General features: G+C 35.8%; 1 protein-coding gene across 1 annotated transcript in view; it reads right to left on the reverse strand.

Annotated features, from left to right (window-relative positions):
* CUBN (cubilin) overlaps positions 1-20,900 on the reverse strand; it is a 271,085-nt gene that overhangs the window by 196,066 nt on the left and 54,119 nt on the right. The window contains exons 21-25 of the mRNA XM_032349505.1: positions 20,392-20,608; positions 17,816-17,946; positions 2,733-2,922; positions 1,239-1,399; positions 652-833 (exon numbers count right to left, since the gene is read on the reverse strand). Of these exons, the coding sequence (XP_032205396.1) occupies positions 652-833; positions 1,239-1,399; positions 2,733-2,922; positions 17,816-17,946; positions 20,392-20,608 (881 nt within the window). The remainder of the gene's footprint in view (positions 1-651; positions 834-1,238; positions 1,400-2,732; positions 2,923-17,815; positions 17,947-20,391; positions 20,609-20,900) is intronic.

The raw sequence follows: 20,900 nt of genomic DNA on the forward strand, positions 1-20,900 counted from the left end.
TACATGAAATGCACGACATAACAAAAGAAGAGCCCTGAATCAAAATATCAAAATATTAAAAATTATATTTAAATGTCTATAAATGTAGGTAGTGAAGTTGGGCCATTTAGCCATGGCTGTGTATGATGATAAGGGGGTAAACCCAGGCTGAAATCTGAGGGTTAAAAATGAAAGACTAATATGTATTTTTGAGACCATAGCTATTTTCAGCAGTTCTCCTTGTTTTTGATTTCACAGTTTATAATTTACAACATTGTAATACATTTTTTATTTGTTTTTTTATTTTTTCATGGTCAAGGACGGATTGCTGTACTTATGAAGTCCTACCTGATGACTTCAATTATCTTCTCTAATTCACCAATATAGTCCTCTACATTGTTATTTTTTTAAAAATATGTAGAAATGACTCCTTTTGGGAGATTTTAATCATATCTTAACAGCCCATATTCAATATATTTTAAATACTTAGTATATCAATCCTTTCAATAATACCTGCCATACTTAGAAGGCTGTCATTTTCATCACATTTTCTTTTTTCTCTTTTCTTTGGATTGAGCTTTTTATGTGGATATTTTAAGTATTCCTCTTTCCTGAATTTCAAAGAGGGAAAAAATGGGAGCAGTGAAATAAACCAATGAACCCCATACGTACCGCCAGATAATCCGACGTGCAGTTTGGGTGATGCTCCAAGTGGAAGTCTTCAAATTCCAGTTCGAATGGGCTGCCATGGCTGGATTTCAACCTCCAATAGCATTCAGAGCTGTGGTAGTAGGGCATCGGGTAGTTGGGAGAAGTGAACACGCCAGTGGGAGTCGTGAGATTGCCCCCACATCCTACAGGAGAAAAGATGAGATGACCCAAATGTTTTTCTTCTTGGTAAAATGGAATTCTCCTATCTATATAAACTGGGGTTACTGCTACTCTCTTTTGTAGCAGAACACAACTGCGTCTCCAAAGAGTAGCTAGCCTATGTCAACATCCTTTCCTTCTCCTAATCATGATGACCAGCTTAAGGAAAGATATCGTGGAACCAGAATATTTCCACTTGTTCCATCCTCGAAAACAAAACCAAAGCAGCGGCTGTTAATTCAGAAATATTTGTAATGTTGAAGTTTAGTACAGACAGTAATGACAAAATACAGCTGAAAAAAAAAAACTGGATGAAAGCATGACAGTCTATGAATCAAGAAACCAATCAGACCAGATTCTCCAAGGAAAGACAGCTCTTTCCCATTTACCGGTCAATGATCCATCCCAGTTAACTGAGAATCCAGGCCCCGAGCCAAGGAAGTCACTCTTAAATTGTAACCATAGTTTGTTGCTGTGAGAGATGATTCTTGGAGGTGGATTTGAGCCACAGTATGTTCCCAGGGATGGTGAACTTTCATAGCCTCCATCTCTGTGGCAAAACACAGATGAGATCATTTATTGGTTATTGATAATATTACTCTATAAACATTTAATATTATTTGAACTTTGAGATTGAAACAGATCAGTTTATGTCAGTCAACCTTTCTTCAGAATACTCCAAGTCACAATTTCAAGTTTTCAATTTTTCACTTTATTAAACATCATGTGAATGGCTTAAGAAGGAACATCATTTTTGGTTCATGCGACATTTTATATAACCAATTTCAAGCTGAGAGAAGCATCTGGCAAATGTGTCAGAGAATACAGAGAGAATGAATATGTAGAAATTACATACATAATATATAATGGGATACAGAAACCATAATTATTAGCAGTATAAACAAATTTTGCTTAATTTTACAGAGAAAACTGAAATGTTTTCCTTCTATTTTGAATTTTTCAAAATTTAATCTTATATTTGACATATTTAGCAAAATTTTGAAAATAATTCTTCCCCAAGAACTTTTGGGAGTTTTATATCTACTCTGTAATCTGTAGTTTTTTCAAGTTTAAAAAAAACGGGGTGGGTGGGTGGGTTCACTCAACATTAAAATCTAATGATTTAATTATTGTAAACTTAGAATTCATGTTATTTTGGCATGAGATGATACAAATGTGATTTATTATTTTAGTACCTCACTTTACATCATAGAATAAAATAAAAAGTATAATATTCTAGGCTTTCAAAAAGCCAAATACAAAATTTAACTAAATACACACCAAGATATTAGTCTCATTAATTCAATGTAATGATCTGAATAGATAGCAACATATAGGTTAACTTACTTTTACTGCAAATATAACTTTTTAAACTCATTCTCTCTAAATACCAAAGAAGTAAAGAAGAAAAGGTCTCACACTAAAATTCACAAGCCTAGACTTTTATTAGTTGAACACAAAAAACTTTCTAAAAACTTTATGGTTGTTATCTTACCATCATTTTTGTGATATAATTAGACCAAATGGACAATGAACAGCCTAAAATTTAAATTTATTTTCCCATAAGGAAGGTAGGTTTTTAATAATTGCAAGGATCTAATTTCACAATAGTAGTACATCCGTTTAATCTGTCCAAATAAAATCTGGAGTTTATTTTCAAATATTCTCAATAAAATAATCACTTCAAAATAACCCCTGAAACTTATGCAATTTTCTGGTTTTCTTCTGTTAAATCAGGGTCCACATGGCAAGCTTTGTATCTTGCAAGAAAGGGCACAACAGTCCGCTTTAGAGAGAATTTCCATGTGTTTTCTTTACCCTTTCCAGGAAAGATTATGAATGAAAACCAATAACAGAAAAGATGATGAAATAAAGGTGCTTACCTGATTTCCACAAAATCTATACAGTGCCCACCAATGGCCTCCTCCAAAGAGAAATTTGTGAAGTGTAATGCAATCTGTTGGCTGGTTTCCACCGTGATCCTATAAACACATTTCCAATTGTTTGGATAATTATCAGGGAAGTTTGGAGAAGTGAAAGTCCCAGATTCTTCTGTATAGTCTTCCATGCATGCTGTGGGAAGAAATACAGCATAATGGAGAAAAGAGAAAATAACAGCTATATCTATAAGACATTCAATGATACACATTTCATCAATTTATGCCAATGTACTTGATTTTTAATAGGCCATTGAATGTTAAATAATGATTTCCTTTCAAAATAAAGATTTTTTTTTAAATCTCAAAGGCAAAAATAATTATTAATAGTAAGCCTAAGAGGGGCACCTGGGTGGCTCAGTTTTTAGACGTCTGCCTTTGGCTCAGGTCATGATCTCAGAGTCCTAGAATCGAGTCCTGCATCGGGTTCCCTGCTCTGCGGAAGGTCTGCTTCTCCCTCTCCCACTCCCTCTGCTATGTTCCCTCTCTCACTGTGTCTCTCTCTGTCAAATAAATAAATAAAATCTTTAAAAAAAATAATAGTAAGCCCAAGTAAGCTATATAGTACAAATCGTTACATATATCTTAACTTTTTAGATCTTGGAAGTGTTATAATGTTTTAATTTATGCACATTAACCTAAACATTAAACATTAGGCTCAACCATGGAAATCATAGAGGGGCGCTAGAAATGATTCAGTTCTGTCCTTTTCATAACCTTCTTTTAAAATGGTTTTCATCGGGACGCCTGGGTGGCTCCATCGGTTAACTGGCTGCCTTCGGCTCAGGTCATGATCCAGCGTCTTGGGATGGAGTCCCACATCGGGTTCCTTGCTCATCAGGGCGCCTGCTTCTCCCTCTGCCTCTGCCTGCCACTCTGCCTGCCTGTGCTCTCTCTCTCTGACAAATAAATAAATAAATTAAATGGTTTTCATCAAAGCATGCATTTATGAATAATGACAAAGCAGGTATCTTGGCCACGTGAAGAATAGAAGGTAAGTGTCGGGAATCAGGCTGAGCTTGAATCAATGCCTCCCTCAAACACAGACAAGCTATGTGACCTTGGGCAGATTACTTCACCTCTCTGAGCCTCATCTCCCAAATGGGGATGGCAACTATATTTGACTCTACATATATGTGTTAGAGAATTGCATAATTAAATGGCTTGGCACATGGTATAGGCTCAATAAATGGTAGTAATCATCATTATGTTTCAAAATAGTTCAGAAAAGTGTAGAAAAAGTAGAACATAAATGATAAGGAATAAATCAGATCATTCACATTAAACATTAAGATACTTGGAGGGGTGCCTCTGTGGTTCTCTTGGTTAAACGTCCTGCTCCTGATTTCAGTTCAGGTCATGATTTCAGGGCCATGGGATGGAATCCCACATCTAGGCTGCTGGAGAGTCTCTCCCTCTCTCTCTCTCTCTCAAATAAATCCTCAAAAAAATAATACTTGGACAATTTTATGCTGTAATTCAGTATTAACTGTTCTACTTTTAAGAATTTTAACTTCACCTATTCAGTCCATCAGGCTCTATATTTACCAACCACCCCACTCAATCTCCTATGCCCTTCAAATCTGAGATATTTTCCAAAGAAAATCCAGTTTCAAGCATTTTTAATGTAGTTGCAATTGTATCTAGTAATAACATAAATCTAGATAGGGTCCAGGAGTCGACACAGGCCTCCTACTAAAAGGTTCTGAGGGAGAATAAGCTATTATACTTTATTAAGGGTGAAAAAAGAAAATGAGGATTTTGGATGTCTAATTTCCCATTTGTTGCTGAATAATCACAGTCAGAAGAGAGGAGCCACTGATATTGAGAGTACAAAGATGCAAAGAGAATATTACAAGTCTTTGGGGCACCTGGGTGGTTCAGTTGTTAAGCAGCTGCTTTTGGCTCAGGTCATGATCCCCAGGGTCCTGGGGATCCAGCTCTTTACTTAGTGGGAGGCCTGCTTCTCCTGCTCCCACCACTTCCCCTACTTGTGTTTTCTCTCTCTCTCTCTGTGTCAAATAAATAAATAAAATCTTAAGAAAAAAAATATTATAAGTTCTACTATCTATGTATAACCCTCAGAGGAACGGTACTCATCCAATATTTGACTTACTCTATTTTAAACAGCAAGCCAGCAAGGTTTTACTTTATTGAAAAAAATTGAAAGTGTTATTTAACTTCAATTATGAATACTGCAGTTTTCTGCAGTCTGCCAAGAAATATTCCTTCAAGGAGGAAGGATGGAAGGAAAGAGGGAAGGGGAAGGGGAGGAGGAAGGCAGGGTCGGGGGAGAGAGGGGCAGACAGAGGGGGTGTCGAAGTGGTCTAGTAAGTATTTCAAATCAATAATGAGTATTACTACGATAACAGTTCATGGATCAAATGTACATTAAGTGAAGGTTATGACGCAGTCTCCCTGAGCTGATAGAACTGGCAGACTCATTGACCACCCCACATTCAGGTAGTTTTAGCCAGTCAGTCAAACATCTAGAACAAATCTATATGTCATTTGTTCTTAGAGATAATATTTCATGCTTACCCACTCTACTTCCAGAAAGGAAATACAACTGTACTGGATATTTCTAATGCAACTTGCAATTAGTCTGCAGGTAAATGGTTTGTATGAGCAGGATCTCATGTAAAAGAACCAATTCAACAAATATTTGAGAAGTAATGATGATTTATTTTCCTGTACCTTGTCCATATGCAAGGGACTACTGTGCCACAATTGGTATTTGTTTTTTAACCCCTACTGAGATTTTGACTTACTCATTAAGCTTCTTTTCTGGCACAAGGGTAAACATAGTCCCTTATGTATTCAAATGGTCCTCACACTGTTCACTTTGAAATGTTTTATCTAACAACTTCCCTTCTACCCCAACACACCATTAAACAAATAAACTCAGACATCATTTAAAGTCAAAGTCAAATATCACTTCTTCTGTGAAACTCCTCCACATCAAGCAGAATTAATTTTCTTGTGCTCAATAAAACTTTATGCAAATAGCAATTTAAGCTCCCAAAATACGGAATTGTGGCTGTCTTTATGGGAGTACATTTCCTCTACTGTGCCTGAAAATGTAAACAGGACCTTATTAACAATTATTAACTGTCATTTACCACATTATCTGGACTAGAATACATCTAATAAATATTTGTTAACATTTTATTACATAACTATGTGTTGAAAACCGAGAGGGTGGGACAAGTCTCTATTTTCTTCCCACTTTCTCTTTCCCCATCCTATTCCCCCCTCCACTTTTCTTATCTCATGTTCCTGCTCTCTCTCCTTCCTATTCCTTTACCGAGTAGGTTAAGATTCTTTAATATTTTATCATGTTTATTCAGTCTAAACTATAGAAATCTCTTCTTCGAGCCATGACAAATAACAAGTACTAAACTATCCCCTCTCCATAACAACTATGAAACTGGGCAAAATATATGAGGCACCGGGCAATGGGCAGTTCAAGATTGTGATCCTTGACAGACAGAAAATTCATGAGGCAGAATTCTATTTCCTTGGCTCTTTATGCAGAATTTTCTGATCACAGCAGTTTGCTCAAGTCCAAGTAGTAAATGACAGATTAGCTGAGGAAGCAGGAATCTGAGTTTAGGGCTGTCAAAAAAGCTGGGACTGCAGGGAAATGTAGGGAAGAATTATACAGAGAGGAAGACCAGCCATCTGTGTAAAGTTCCCCGTGTATTCTTGCCTGAGCCTGGGCTGGGCATACATGAGGTAAGTTCAAAAGGCATGCCAGAGAGTAGCTGCTGCTAGGCTGGATACAGAAACCAGGCAATACTGGGAGAGTATGGAGTTCTCCCCCCATCGGAATCCCCTCTTTTACATGTCAAATACCCATCTGAGACCTGGAAAGGCCACACCTTAGAAATGAGGACCATGACCAAGAGTAAGCTTTCCTCGAATTTCCCTACTAAAGTATAAGTCTTGACAAGCCCTGTAGGAGCGAATCTTAGAGGTTGAGACCTACCTAGTTAGAAGGACTTGGGAAACACCTGAGGATTTTCACAAATATGCCTTAACAAATACAAAATACAAACCTATACAAGTATATAAAATAATCAGCTAAATATTGAACTGCCATAAAGCTTCAGAGAAAGAGAAAGCAGTCTTTACACAAATCATTTACCATATCCAGTATAAAACTCAAGAGCTGTTATTTGTTAGAGAAAAATTAACTATTTTAGAGAAATATAAATCATAGTCAAGAAAAAACGTGACCTTGTGACTCAAAGAAGGCCAGATATTAGATTAGCAGACAAAAACTTTAATACAACTACTAGAAATATGCTCAAAGACTTAAAGAAAAATACAGCCTCAATGGTAAATACATAGAAAATCTTGGCAATACAAAGGAAACTATTAAAAGAATCATACGGAAATTCTATAATTTAAAAGTACATCAACTGACCTGAAACTAATAATAATACTATATGTTAACTCAACTGAAATTTTAAAAATAAAGTATATTAATTGAGATTTAAAAATTCATAGATGAGCTTAATAGAAATTTTGAGGTAGAAGAAAAAGGATCATTGAACTTGAAGGTGTATGAATAGAAATGGTTTAATCTGAAGGAAAAAAAGGGGGAATGTGCAGAAAAATGAACAGATTCTCAAAACATAGAAAAAAAAATTACCAAATAGTTTAGCACACATATAATTGGAGACCCAGAAGGAGAAGATAATGAAAATAGGTAAAAAAAATATATAGTGACTAAAATTCTCCCAAATTGACTTAAAAAATCAAATTAGCTTCAAGGAGTTGAGTTAATCTTAAGCAAGAAAAACAAAAGAAAATCACACTTGGGTACCTCAAACCATTGAAAAACAAATACAAGAAAAATTAAGGAGCCAGAGGAAAAAATGACACATTATAGACAGGAAAACCATGATATGCATAGTAGCTGGATTCTAATTAGAAACAATGGAGGCAAGAAGAAAATGGAATATATTTTTAAGGTGTTGACAGAAAAACAGTTTAATTACCCAGAAAAAGTGTCTTTTTTTAAAAACTTTTAAAAAAGATTTATTTATTTGAGAGAGAGAGAGAGAGCATGAGTGGAAGTGGCAGCAGGAAAGGGAGAGAGAATCTCAAGCAGACCCAATGCTGAGCATGAAACCCAACTGGGGGATCCATCCCACAACCCTGGTATCATGACCTGAGCTGAAACCAAGAGTCGGAAGTTTAACCAACTGTGCCATTCAGGTAACCCCTGATAAAGTTTTTTCAAAATGAGAGTGCAAAAAGATCATTTTTAGACAAACAGAAGCTGAGAGAATTCATCACTAGAAGACCTATACTACATGAAAAACTAACAATGTCGTTATGTCAAAGACAAATTACACCAGAGGGAAACATGTATGTTTAAGAAGGACTGAAGAAAGCCAGAAATGGTAAGCAACTAGATAAATGTAAAGATTTCTCTTCTTCTCATTATTTCTTTAAAAGACAACTAATCATTTAAAGCAAAAAAAAAAAAAAAAAAAAAAAAAAAAAAGTAAGGTGGAGTTTATATTATAATTAGAATTAAAAAGATACAATTAAAGTAGCATTAAGAAGAGGCAGACAGAATTACATACTGTTGTGGGGTTATTATATTTATAATGTGAGAAGTGTGTGAGATACAGTATCAGGTATAAAATATAAGGTGTGAAGTGAAGTAGCAGCATATTAACTCTAAGCAGACTTACTGATATGCTAAGAAAGTATTTTGTTAGCCCTTGAGCAAATACACAAAAAAGAAGTATAATTAAAAAGTTAATGAGAAGGGCACCTGGGTGGCTCAGTTGGTTAAGGTCAGTCAGCTCAGGTAATGATCTCAGGGTCATGACCTGGAGATTCACATCAGGCTCCATGCTCAGAGAGGAGTTTGCTTGAGATTCTCTCTCCCTCTCCCTCTGCCCCTCCCCCTGCTCATGCTCTAAATAAATAAATAAATAAAAATAAATCTTTTTTATTAAAAAAAGTCCATGTAGGCAATAAAATGGAGTATTAAAAACTTCTGTAAGCTGAAAAGAAAAGAGAATAGTAGCAAAAGAAGAACATCTATGAAAAACCCAAAGCTAACATGACACTTAGTAATAAAGGATTAAATGCTTTCCTGTTAAGATTGAGAACAAGGCCAATATGTTTGATTTTATCTCGTCTATTCAACATAATACAGAAGTCACTCACCATTGTGATAAGGTGAGAGGGAGATATTGGAAAGGAAAAAATATAGCTGTTATTATTCACAGATATGATCATCTATGTTGAATATACTAAATAATCTATTAAAAAGTTACTAGAATAACTGATTTTAACAAAGTTACAGAATACAAGGTAAATATACAAAATATTTAAATATTAATTAAATATTAAATATAATTTAATATTAAATATGCAAAAATCAATTTAGCTTGCAATTATGAGCCAATTAAAAAATGAAAGTTAAAATATCATTTATTTGTTTTTTATTTTTTTAAAAGATTTTATTTATTTATTTACTTGTCAGAGAGAGAAAGAGAGAGGGTGCAAGCGCACATGGACCATGAGCCGGGGGTGGGGGGCAGTGCAGAGGGAAAGGCAAGCTCTTATTGAGTTAGGAACCCAATGCAGGACTCAGTCCCAGGACCCTGGGATCATGACCTGAGCCAAAGGCAGATGCTTAACCAACTGAGCCACCCAGGTGTCCCTAAAACATCATTTATAAAAGTATAAAAACATAAAGCACTTGATAATAAGTTCAATGGGAATGTGCAAAAACTCTATAGTGAAAACTTTAAAACATTACTGGAAGAAATTTAAAAATATTTGAATAAAGGGAGAAGTAAAATATGTTTATGGATTGGAAGACTCAATTTAAGGTGCACTTTGATCCTGTACTGATCTATAAATTCAATATATTCTCTATCAAATTCCCAATAAGTTTTGTTTTGACTTGGTTTGATGTAGTTTTTTAAAGTAAAACTTGAAAAGTTGATTCTAAAAGATCTATAGAAATGTAAAGGATCTAGGATAACCAACACAACTTTGAAAAACCTGGAGGACTTATACTTTCTGATTTTAAGATACACTATACAATTATATAATATTGAGTCCTATAGAATAGAATAGAGATTCCAGAAGCACACCCAAACATGCATGGGCAATTGATTTGCAACAAGAATGTAAAAGCAATTCAGTGAAAAAAGGAGAATCTTTAAAACAAATAGTGTTTGAACATTAACTACCATTTGTTAACTTGGACACATAATTCATATCTGATATAGAAAAATTAGCTCAAATGGATCATAAACATAAGTGTGAGACTTCAAACTCTAAGACTAGTAGAAGAATGTACACGAAAAAATTCCTCACAACTTTAGCAGGCACAGATTTCTTAGACGAAATACAAAGAACACTAAGCAGAAAAGGAAAAAAGGACATATTATATTTCTGTTCTTCAAACAACACTGTTAAGGCGGGGTAAGCTAGTTTCACACAAAGAAAATATTTGCAATGCATTTATCCGAAAAGGGACATAATTGTTTCCAGAATATATCACTTAAGACAACAATAAGACAAATTACGCAAATAAAAATGGACCAGTGATTTAACGGGCAGCTCATAAGAGATGTATAAATTGTCAATAAGCATGTGAGAACGTTCTCAGCACTATTTGTCATCAGGGACATGCAAATTTAAACAGTGAGACAGTACTTCACAACTACTAGAGGATAAACATGAAATATTGACAGTACCAAGTGTTGACAAAGACATGGAAAAAGGGTAATTCTCATTCATTGCAGGGGAGAATATAAAATGGTATAATCACTCTGGGGAAAAAAGCCTGGCAGTTTTTCATAAAATGAAAAATAGAATTACCATGTGACCCAGAAATTCTACTTTTAGGTATTTATCTAAGAGAACTGATGACCCAAGTCCATGAAAAAAACAGCCCCTTTTTTCATAATAGCTAAAAATGAAACAATATAACTATCCAAAAATAGGTGAATGAATAACCAAATTATGATATATCTGTACAATGGAAGGCAATTCAGCAATTAAACAAAAAGAACTACTTATAGGTAGAACAACATGAACAAATTTCAGAAGCATTATGATAAAAGAAAGAAGCCAGATATAAAAGGGTATATACTGTGTGTTCCCACTCATATTTGCTTTCTGAAGAGAAAAAAACTAATTCATAGTGATAAGAATCAGGTTTGCAGTTGTTGAGATGGATGATGTAGAAGGATCGATCAAAAGGACATGAGGATACTTTCCGGGATGATAAAATTACTCTATATCTTGAATGTGATTACATTCAAGATATAGGTATTTGCATATAGGTATTTGTTGAAACTACGGGTGAAGTTTACTTTATGAAATTATGAAATAAAAATCTCTGTTATATTAAAAGTCTGAAGGTTCCATGCAAAGACAGGTTGAGTTCTCTAAAGTCAAGTCAATAAATAATTCAGCTATCCAATAAATAATAAATAAAACTAAAATAGAGAAATAAAAATTATTTTGAATGTACCTGTTATAAATATTAAATAGGATATTTAATATTAAAATTTGATTGCAGTCTTATGAGATTCACATGTCCGATTTTGTGGAGAGATAAACAGTAGTATTCTGAACTTACTACATCTATTTCTGGAGAGGTTAGTAACTCCTCTTAGCTAACACTGGAGTCTGTAGAAAGTTTATGCTTTCTTCTCTTCACAGTATGAATGACTCTTTTGAGAATAATATTAATACTGAGATATATTAATGCTAGGTTTTGATTTTCTCTTCTGCTTTGCAATAAAGCACAAATAATTAAAGTTGGATATAGTTCCACAAAAGGAAATTCACATGTTGCTTGATATTTATTATATACATACAAAATATAAACATAAAAATGCTTGCTTTCTTTCTTTCTTTCATTCTTTCTTTCTTTTTTCCTTCCTTCCTTTCTTCCTTTCTTTCACTTGAGAGAGCACTGTGCATGCATGTGTTCTGGTGTGCAGGGTAGGGGGTTTGGAGGGGAGAGGGATGACAGAGAGGGAGAGAGATTTGTAAGCAGGCTCCACATTCAGCACAGAGCCCAATGTGGGGCTCAACCTCACGACCCTGAGATCATGACCTAAGCTGAAATCAAGAGTCAGACGCTTAACTAACTGAGCCAGCCAGAGCCCCTAAAAATGCCTTTTCTTTATATCTCATCTTGCTAAAGGAAAACTCATAGCCGATGGCAGTTTGCTTTTCATGGTGGTCTAATATTTACAAAGATAAAGGAGAAAAATACATTTCTTCTATCCATTATATTCAACTGAACTAGCAAGGAAAAGCACCCCTCTGAAGATCAAAAACAACTGTGAGTAAGCCTCATATATCTCTCTTTCTGATCAATCCCAACAACAACCAAAATAAATAAATAAATAAATAAATGAAGGAAAGGGAGAATATACAAAAGTTCTCTGTGAACCCTTACAAAGTCACAAAACTATATTTTTCTAAAAATGTATCTCCCTCCACTATTTTCAAATAAGTTTAAATAATGTAATATTTAGTTCATTATCAAAAAGGAAAACCCAAAACATAGATAATCCTTAATCCACAAAGCAGTGATGACATCAGTCCCATACGATCTGGGAGACAGGAAGAGTGCACAGAAGAATGCATCACCTTGGGAGACCCGAGATCACAGGTAACTGCTCCGTCATTTCCCCGCTTCGCCATTTGCGATAACCTACGTGATTATCCAATTACATTAGGGATCAATCCATAGGCGGTGCTTTCTGATCTCATTTGTGAAACTTCCATGTCTGTATGAATCCATATGACCTCAGACTTTTTGAAAATGTACAGAATAGTCAACCCAGAACCATCACCTGCTTCAACTGGCATATTTGGTTAGCATTCTTCAAAGTGAAGACTTCAGAGAAGATAAAATTTCAGCTTCAGTTTCTCTTTCAGGAAAACAGAATCTTCCTTAACCAAAATCTAACATTTTGCCACAATGTGCTGCTAGGTGGTCATGGCCATGGCTTTTTCTTTCCCCTCACAGGTGACTAACTGAATATGAATGTAAGCTAACTCACCAACACAGCTATTGTGAAATTGTACTTGGACCTCAGTAATTTCATTTTAAACTTGGAATAGTCATGGTGGTTTACAGTGATTGTGTAGTTTTCACACAGAATGTCTCATTTAATCTTCCCCAACTATATAAAACAGCCACGTATCACAATGTCCACGTTGTAAAGGGGTATAGATGAGGGATCTCAGACTCCCAGAGGTTAAGTTCTGAACATCACTTAGTTCAGATATGACAAAGCTAAAATTCAAACCCAAGTCCTCCCTTTTCCCAAATCCTGTACTCTTTAATAATCCCTGGTTTCTCTATGCAGGAAATGTCAATTTAGAAATGAAGGTGAGCTGAAGGCTAGGAATATCACAAATGTTTCATTTAGCACCTTCATCCTAAGGATGAAGAAATGTAATACATTAAATAAGACCAATCTACCAAGCTGTGAAGTGTTGGAATACCCATATATACAAAAATAGGAGAACATTCTGACCGATGCAAAAGTAAATATTTAAAAGATCAATATACTAACTAAAAACCTTTCCCAGAAGGAAAATATCTGAATATCTCATAACAGAAAATACAGGGTTCAAGGTGAATGAAAAGAATGAGGGAGCTTAGTACTCTTCCAAGGTAGTGTCAAGGCTGGCCTACAGCCCAAAACTTGTGACTTAGCTATCAGCCTTTCGGTAGCATGGAAAGTACTTTCCAGCTTGACCAGTGGAAGTCTAATTCCCCATTACACCTCAGTTGTAATTCTATAGCAATTTATGTGCTAAGACAACGTCCAGAATCTCTGAAGAACTGTGAGGTTTTATTAGAACCATTTGAATTGGTGATAACCTACCCTAGACACATTTGAATCCAAATTTCTGGATGGGGACCTGATACCTGAATTTGTAACAAGAAAGTCCCACCCCAAGTTTCTTATAAACACTAGAGTTTGAGAACACCACTCTCCTGGACCGAAGTTTGAAAATAGAAACAGTATCCCCTATTCATTTCTTCTAAAGAAACCCACTTTTGTCCTTTGGTCATCACTTAACTTCTCACTCTTAGATGCCTCTTGTGGGCTCATCCCAGGGTAACTGATGAAATATAGACCATAAGGGGGGCGCCTGGGTGGTTCAGTGGGTTAAGCCTCTGCCTTCAGCTCAGGTCGTGATCTCAGGGTCCTGGGATCCAGCCCCACATTGGGCTCTCTGCTCAGCAGGGAGCCTGCTTCCCCCTCTCTCTCTCTCTGCCTACTTTTGATCTCTCTCTCTCTGTCAAATAAATAAATAACATCTTAAAAAAAAAAAAAAAGAAAGAAAGACTCTAGAGTGGGTGGGAACTCTGAACTGGGAATGTGGGGGTTCGGAAAGCCACTACCCACTTTTAACCCTATACTGATGTGGGTCTGACACTTCCTGACCATTTTTCCAGACAACTATAAAGCCCCGCCCCCACTCTCTTTTTTTTTTTTTTGCAGAAAATAAGAAGAAGTTCACTACAGTCCTTCCATACTCTGAGTTGAATATTACCAGCCACACTAAGTACATTTAATCTGGAGCATTTCCAAGAGCTCACCTGGACAGGATGAAACAAATGGATTAAATGTTGGGACTGGACTGTTTTGGTTTGGCTTCTAAACCAACTAGCTGTGCATTCTTGAAAGGAAAATTCAATAGTGGGTCCTTACTTTCCCTCATTAAAAAAAAAAATAAGTAATTAAACTGGATTTGTGTTTTGAACTTTCGGACACACCATAAAAACACATTTACATCAATCATGCACACACATGGATATTGCAAACAGGTTTCATGAGGTGACACCAAATTTTGTATGATAAACATACTTTCTATTCTATTCTTTTCGATTCTGTTCCATACAAATATAGATAGTAACCTAGTAAGTTAACTTCATGACTCACTAATGAGGCATGAATGTTGCAATGTTTGAAAAACATTGGACTGTTACATGGGTTTTTGTCTAATATTAAAATAGAAAAGTCATCAAGTACATTTCTCTATTCTTTCTTATACCTTAAAAGTCTCCTTGTGATGGGACGCCTGGATGGCTCAGTTGGTTAAGTGGCTGCCTTTGGCTCAGGTCATGATCCCAGTGTCCTGGGATCGAGTCCCACATCAGGCTCCTTGTTCGGCGGGGAGCCTGTTTCTCCCTCTGCCTCTGCCTACCACTTTGTCTACCTGTGCTTGTGCGCTCTCTCTCGCTAACAAATAAATAAATTAATTTAAAAAAAAAAGTCTCCTTGTGGTAAGATTATTTTAATTCATATGTAGGAGATGCTAAAAGAATATAAAATTACAAATGAAATTAGTAAAGTTAGCTGGATAATCAACTATCTTCTTTCAAAATTCAAATATTTCATACTTTAGATAAGCAAATATGTAAAACCTAGTCTAATAATGCTACTAAAAATTTCTTCAGAATTTCTACCCAGAAACATTTTACTGGTTTGTTCTTTGTTTCTATTTCCCCAGGCACATCTGGATGCAGGGAGAAACTGTGATGAGGGAGGAAGTCAAAGTAATGAGCAGAAACTGATCTCTTTCCTCCCAAACACATATTTAGGAGCTGACATCATAGCCCCATGGCATGAAATACAGATGGAAAAGTAACTGGATTCAAGTCGGGAAATTGAAACTTCACTAGATAAAGACAGGAAAGATTTCAGCTGAGAAACTCACACCTGCTGTGAACTAGAAATCACCAGCCGAATATTGTCATTATTGCTCTGAAAATAACTTCTGCTAGAGCAATAAAATAGGATGAGGGCCAATGACTAAGCTTCCATCGGGGATCTTTCCTGAGATTGTATTTTGTAGAGAATACAAAAAAATCAGGTGACAACTGAAAAGAACGCATCCCTACACCTCCTATTTCCTGAGCAGCCCCCAGGACTCAGGTTGCCTACAGGGTTAGTCCATGGGCTGGCAGTTGCCAGCACAACCCCCACATCAGTCCCTCCCTGAACAGTCCTGTGGGGCCACCAGTAACAATTCACGACAGCCAGTCAGTCACAATAGGAAACTGAGACGGGCTCCAAAATGGTTAAGTTGAATGTGCCATATGGCTTCCTGGGTCTGTCATCTGATTGCTGTTTAGAATACTTGACTATTAGTCAGGCCGATGAGTTCACCCAGCAGAAGGCACAGTGGTCAGCCAGACTTGGCCAAGGGCAGAAGGCGAACTCCCTTGTCTGTGATTTCGACCCTGTCTGGACCAGACAGAAGTCAAAGTAATGATTATCACCCAGAGAGGCAGATTGAAGAGTCTTTTGAGTTTCCAATATCAGGGCTCCCTTCTCTTTTTGTCAAATATATTTTCTTGTATTGTCTTTCTTTTTATTTATTTATTTGAGTGAGAGAGAGAAGGGGAGAGTGCACGAGCAGTGGGAGGAACAGAGGTAGAAGCAGACTTCCCACCAAGCAAGGAGCCCAGTGTGGGGCTCCATCTCAGGACCTGATCATGACCTGAGCCAAAGGCAGATGCTTAACTGACTGAGCCACCCAGCCTCTCAGTGTTTTATCAGCTTCTTTTTCTTCCTTGTTTGTTTCTTCCCTTTTTCTCACCTTTCTTTTACTTTACCTGTATCTTATCTTTCTGAAAACCTTTTTTTAAAATTAAAATTTAACTTTAATATCATTCCTTCCAGATTATTGTGGTTGCTCTTAGTTCCTACTGCACTTGCTACTGCCTTATAAGTTAGTGTGGTATTAGTGAGGTTGCTTTCATCATTACAGAGCTATGTCTTACTTTGTACATCGTAAGAGAGTTCCATATTTTCAGCAGGCCCTACCAGCACGTATGTTATCTAAGACACAGCCAGTTTATTCAGGCAGCAAATTAAACTTGTGTTCATAGCTGATTAGAGCCAGACGACATCTCAGAGATGATCAAATCCAATTCCTTAATTTTACAGATGAGAAAACTGTGGCCCAAAGAGTCCAAGGGACTGACTCCAAATTTTAATCTAATATTCAGTGTGGTTTGGGCTAAATATATGAGGCACATAAAACTACAGAAGTATGGAAAATTGTGTGCACACTGTAATTTCTTAAAAAGCCAATTTTGGTCATTGGATGTTAAACACCTGGACAAAGTCCAGTGATGCGTCAATCGTTTAACATAAACGATGGTAATTGCTAGGGATTCAATTTCCTATGTGCTTGAGCTGGATAATAAACTGTCTCCTGGAATGGAGCCCTCAGGAAAGAAAAGTGCATGAATCACTCACACTCAGGATTCTGGAGAAATCTAAAGCCATACTACCTAAACACAGAACTTAAACTACCAGAAAACAGCAATTTTGCATGAAATAAAGTATGGTGGTCAGGTACTCTGAGAAGAAATACATGAGAAATTGGGAAGGGATTCTGAGTGCTTAAAGTTAAAGTTCTTAAAAGTAAATACATACATTTTTATTTATTTATCTATTTATTTATGGGGTGGGGTTTTTTAAAAGATAATCATCTAGGAGTCTTTAATTTCTTAAAATTAGTATTCAGTCTCATAAGTAACATTTTATTTTGATAGAATTTTAAACTTAAAAAGTTTTAAGAACTAGCTCGCAAATTCGTTTTACCTAGATTTACTATTTGTATATTGCCCTCATTGCTTTATCTCTGTCCCTTTTTCTAACTTACTCATTTACTTACCATCTGAGCCAACTGAGAATATTTTAGAGATATGGCATGTCTTTACCCCTAAAAACATTAATATATCATTGCTAAGAATAAAAACATTCTCTTACAGAATACTTACAATTATGTTAATTAGAAAATTTAACATTGATACAATATTGAGGTCTAATTGCTATTTTTAATAAGGAAGGCACTGAAGTCACTGTACTCTTTTCTAAATTAGTTTTCATTATGTGCCACAGGTTTGGGGATGAAGCATTCTCATAGTACGTTTTTTCAATGGAATGAGCCAAACCAAGTATACAATGTTGTTCTGTTACCTGTTGATGCATTGGTTGCTTCATAGCTTATTAAAAAGCCTTCATAAGCAAGGTCAGAGTCAGCCACAAATTTAAGCATTAATGAGTTGGTACTACTGGTAAGAGACGGTGGGATTGATTTTCCACAGTATCTGTTTCAAGAACACAGATTTTAAAACTTTTAGTATACTTGAAATGATGCACCAAAAATTAGGACATGTAAAAATAAGAAATAATAACCCCCATTAACCTTGAAAAACAAATATATTTCAAATCCAAAACATCTACAAAGTTGCTGAAGATCGTCCTAGTCAGGATTACTTCCCTGAAATGGTTATATGTGTATACCCAGCTGTGTGGCTTGCCATGCATAAGAAGTTTAAGGAAATGAGAAGTTGCAAGGTATACAAAGTCACTGTATAGCATATTAATGAAGTTATTAATAATAATGTAATAAAGTTATACAATAAAGGGAAAGCATAGACCATAAACTCATAGAGCACAGACTCTAGCATCAGCTCCATCATTTGGAGGCATTATGACTTTAAGCAGATCACTCAACCCCAATGCTTCAGTTTTCTCATCTCTAAAGTGGGGATTACGATAGCATTTACTTCATAGAGTTGTTTTTAGAATTTTATGAGTTAATATACTACATTTAAGAGGGTTAGAACAGTGCCTAGAAAAGTGAGCCCTATAGAGTGAGCCCTATATAGGGTTCCTATATAGGAGCCCTATAATACATAAAGAGGTATTATCTTTAAACAGCTGCCCTATGTGGAAATAAAAGTTTAGTTACTGAGCCATGTTAAATTTTTGCTAAGTAGAACCAATTTTACTCAGAAGAAGAAAGTTTTAAAAGAAAAAATAAAGAGGGAGAATAACACTAGGAGATTAAATAAAACACTAGGATATAAAAATGTACTATGAGAATACCTCATCTCCAAACCCGGGGCACATAATGAAAACTACATTAGAAAATAAATAAGAAAATAATAAATAAAGGGAAAATGTTTAAAATGGGTAAGAAAAAAGAAAACAAAATTAAGAAGAAATAAAAAATTAATCAAGAGATTTCTATTTCCAAAAAAGATGTAGTAATAGGGGCTGGATATAAAACCTGTCATCTGAAACAATGGAAAATCTGGTCTGGACAAAAATATACAAAGCAGTGGATCTCAAGATACTGGATATCAAGCAATGAAGGACAACGATTCTTCAGAGACAATAAATAAGTGAATTTGAAAGCAGAACCAGAAATGATCAAGCTGTTTCCAAGAACCTTAATACATTTCTAAAACAAAGTTCAACATATATGGAATTTAAGAAACAAATGAGCAAAGGAAAAAAGAGAGAGAGTAAGAGAAATGGAGAGAGACAAACCAAGAAACAGACTCTTAATTATAACAAACCGATGATTACGAGAAGGGAGGGGGAGAAGCAGGACGGATTAAACAGGTGATGGGAATTAAGGAGTACACTTGTGATATGCACCGGGTGTTCGACGGAAGGATTAAATCATATTGTACACCTGCAACTAATATTACACTGTATGTTCACAAACTGCAATTAAATTAAAAAAAAAACCACAAAGCTCAAAAACACATACAGAAATGCAATCATGTTCACTGCACAAAAACACAAAATTGGAAATGTCTGGCATCCTATCAAATATTACCAGACATGAAAAGGAGGAACGTAGAACACATAATGAGAAGAAAAATTGATCAATCAGAACACCAAGAAATGACACAGATGACTGAATTAGCAGATAAAAACATTAATATAGTCATAACTGTATCCCAGAGATTTAAGAAGCTAAAGGAAAAAAATTAATGTGTAGAGACAGGGAAGATATAAAAGATGATCCAAGTTGAACTTCTAGAAATGAAAACTATAATGTCTAAGATGAAAAATACACTTGGTAGGATTTATAGCAGAAGAGATATTTCAGAAGAAAAGATGGTGCACTCAAATACGCAGCAATAGAAACTTTCCAAAATGAAACACACAGAGAACAAGAACTCAACTCAAATGAACAGAGTTTATCAGTAAGCTGTGGGACAATATCAAATGGCCTAAGATACTTGTAATCAGAGTCCCCAAAGGGAAGAAAAGACAGGAAAATTATTTCAAGAAATAATGACCAAAAAATTTTCAATTTGATGAAACTATAAACCCCCAGATCCAAGAAGCTCAACAACAACAAAATTATGCTAAGAAAAGCCAGACAAGAAAGGAATACATACAGTTTAATTCCATTTTTTATACAATTTTAGAATTTACAAACTAATTTATAGTTATCAAAAGGTTGGTTGTTTCCTGGAGATGAAGATGAGAGACAGAGGTGAGGAATTATCTTGATTTTGGCAATGCTTTTATGGGTATACACTATGTCAAAACTTAATTACTGAAGACCAAGACTACAGAGTAGTCAGTAACGATACAGAAATGGTCATGGAGGAGCGAACATGTTGCTCTCAACTGGTTTTTATAACACAACATGGTCGATTTTAACATTCTTCACTGCAGTCGGGAAGCAAATAAGCAGGAAGTTCTTTGTGTGTTAAAAGAAGATAAAAACAAAATATTTTTACCTCCCAAGAGATGTCTCGGAACCAGTGTCATAAACTTCCAAGTAGTCATTTGTGCAATTGTAATGAAATTGCAGATGAAACACCCTGAAGATCAAATGAACCAGGTGCCCGGGTTGGACTAATATATGCCAGGTACAGCTGATGCCATGAGGGTAGATATTTGGATGGCCAGGACTTTGAATGATTCCTGTTGACTCTGTCAGAATTTTTCCACATGCTGTCGAAATAAAAACAATAATCATTATTAGAATAACTAACCAACAAGCTACCCAGAATTCAAAATAAAATAATCTGATCAGGGCGCCTGGGTGGCTCAGTGGGTTAAGCCTCTGCCTTCGGCTCAGGTCATGATCCCAGGGTCCTGGGATCAAGCCCTGCGTCGGGCTCTCTGCTCAGCGGGGAATCTGCTTCCTCCTCTCTCTCTGCCTGCCTCTCTGTCTCCTTGTGATCTCTCTCTGTCAAATAAATAAATAAAATCTTTTTAAAAAAAAATCTGATCATAACCTCTT

The sequence above is a fragment of the Mustela erminea genome, chromosome 6 (genome assembly GCF_009829155.1).
Source record: "Mustela erminea isolate mMusErm1 chromosome 6, mMusErm1.Pri, whole genome shotgun sequence".
Classification (NCBI taxonomy): domain Eukaryota; kingdom Metazoa; phylum Chordata; class Mammalia; order Carnivora; family Mustelidae; genus Mustela; species Mustela erminea.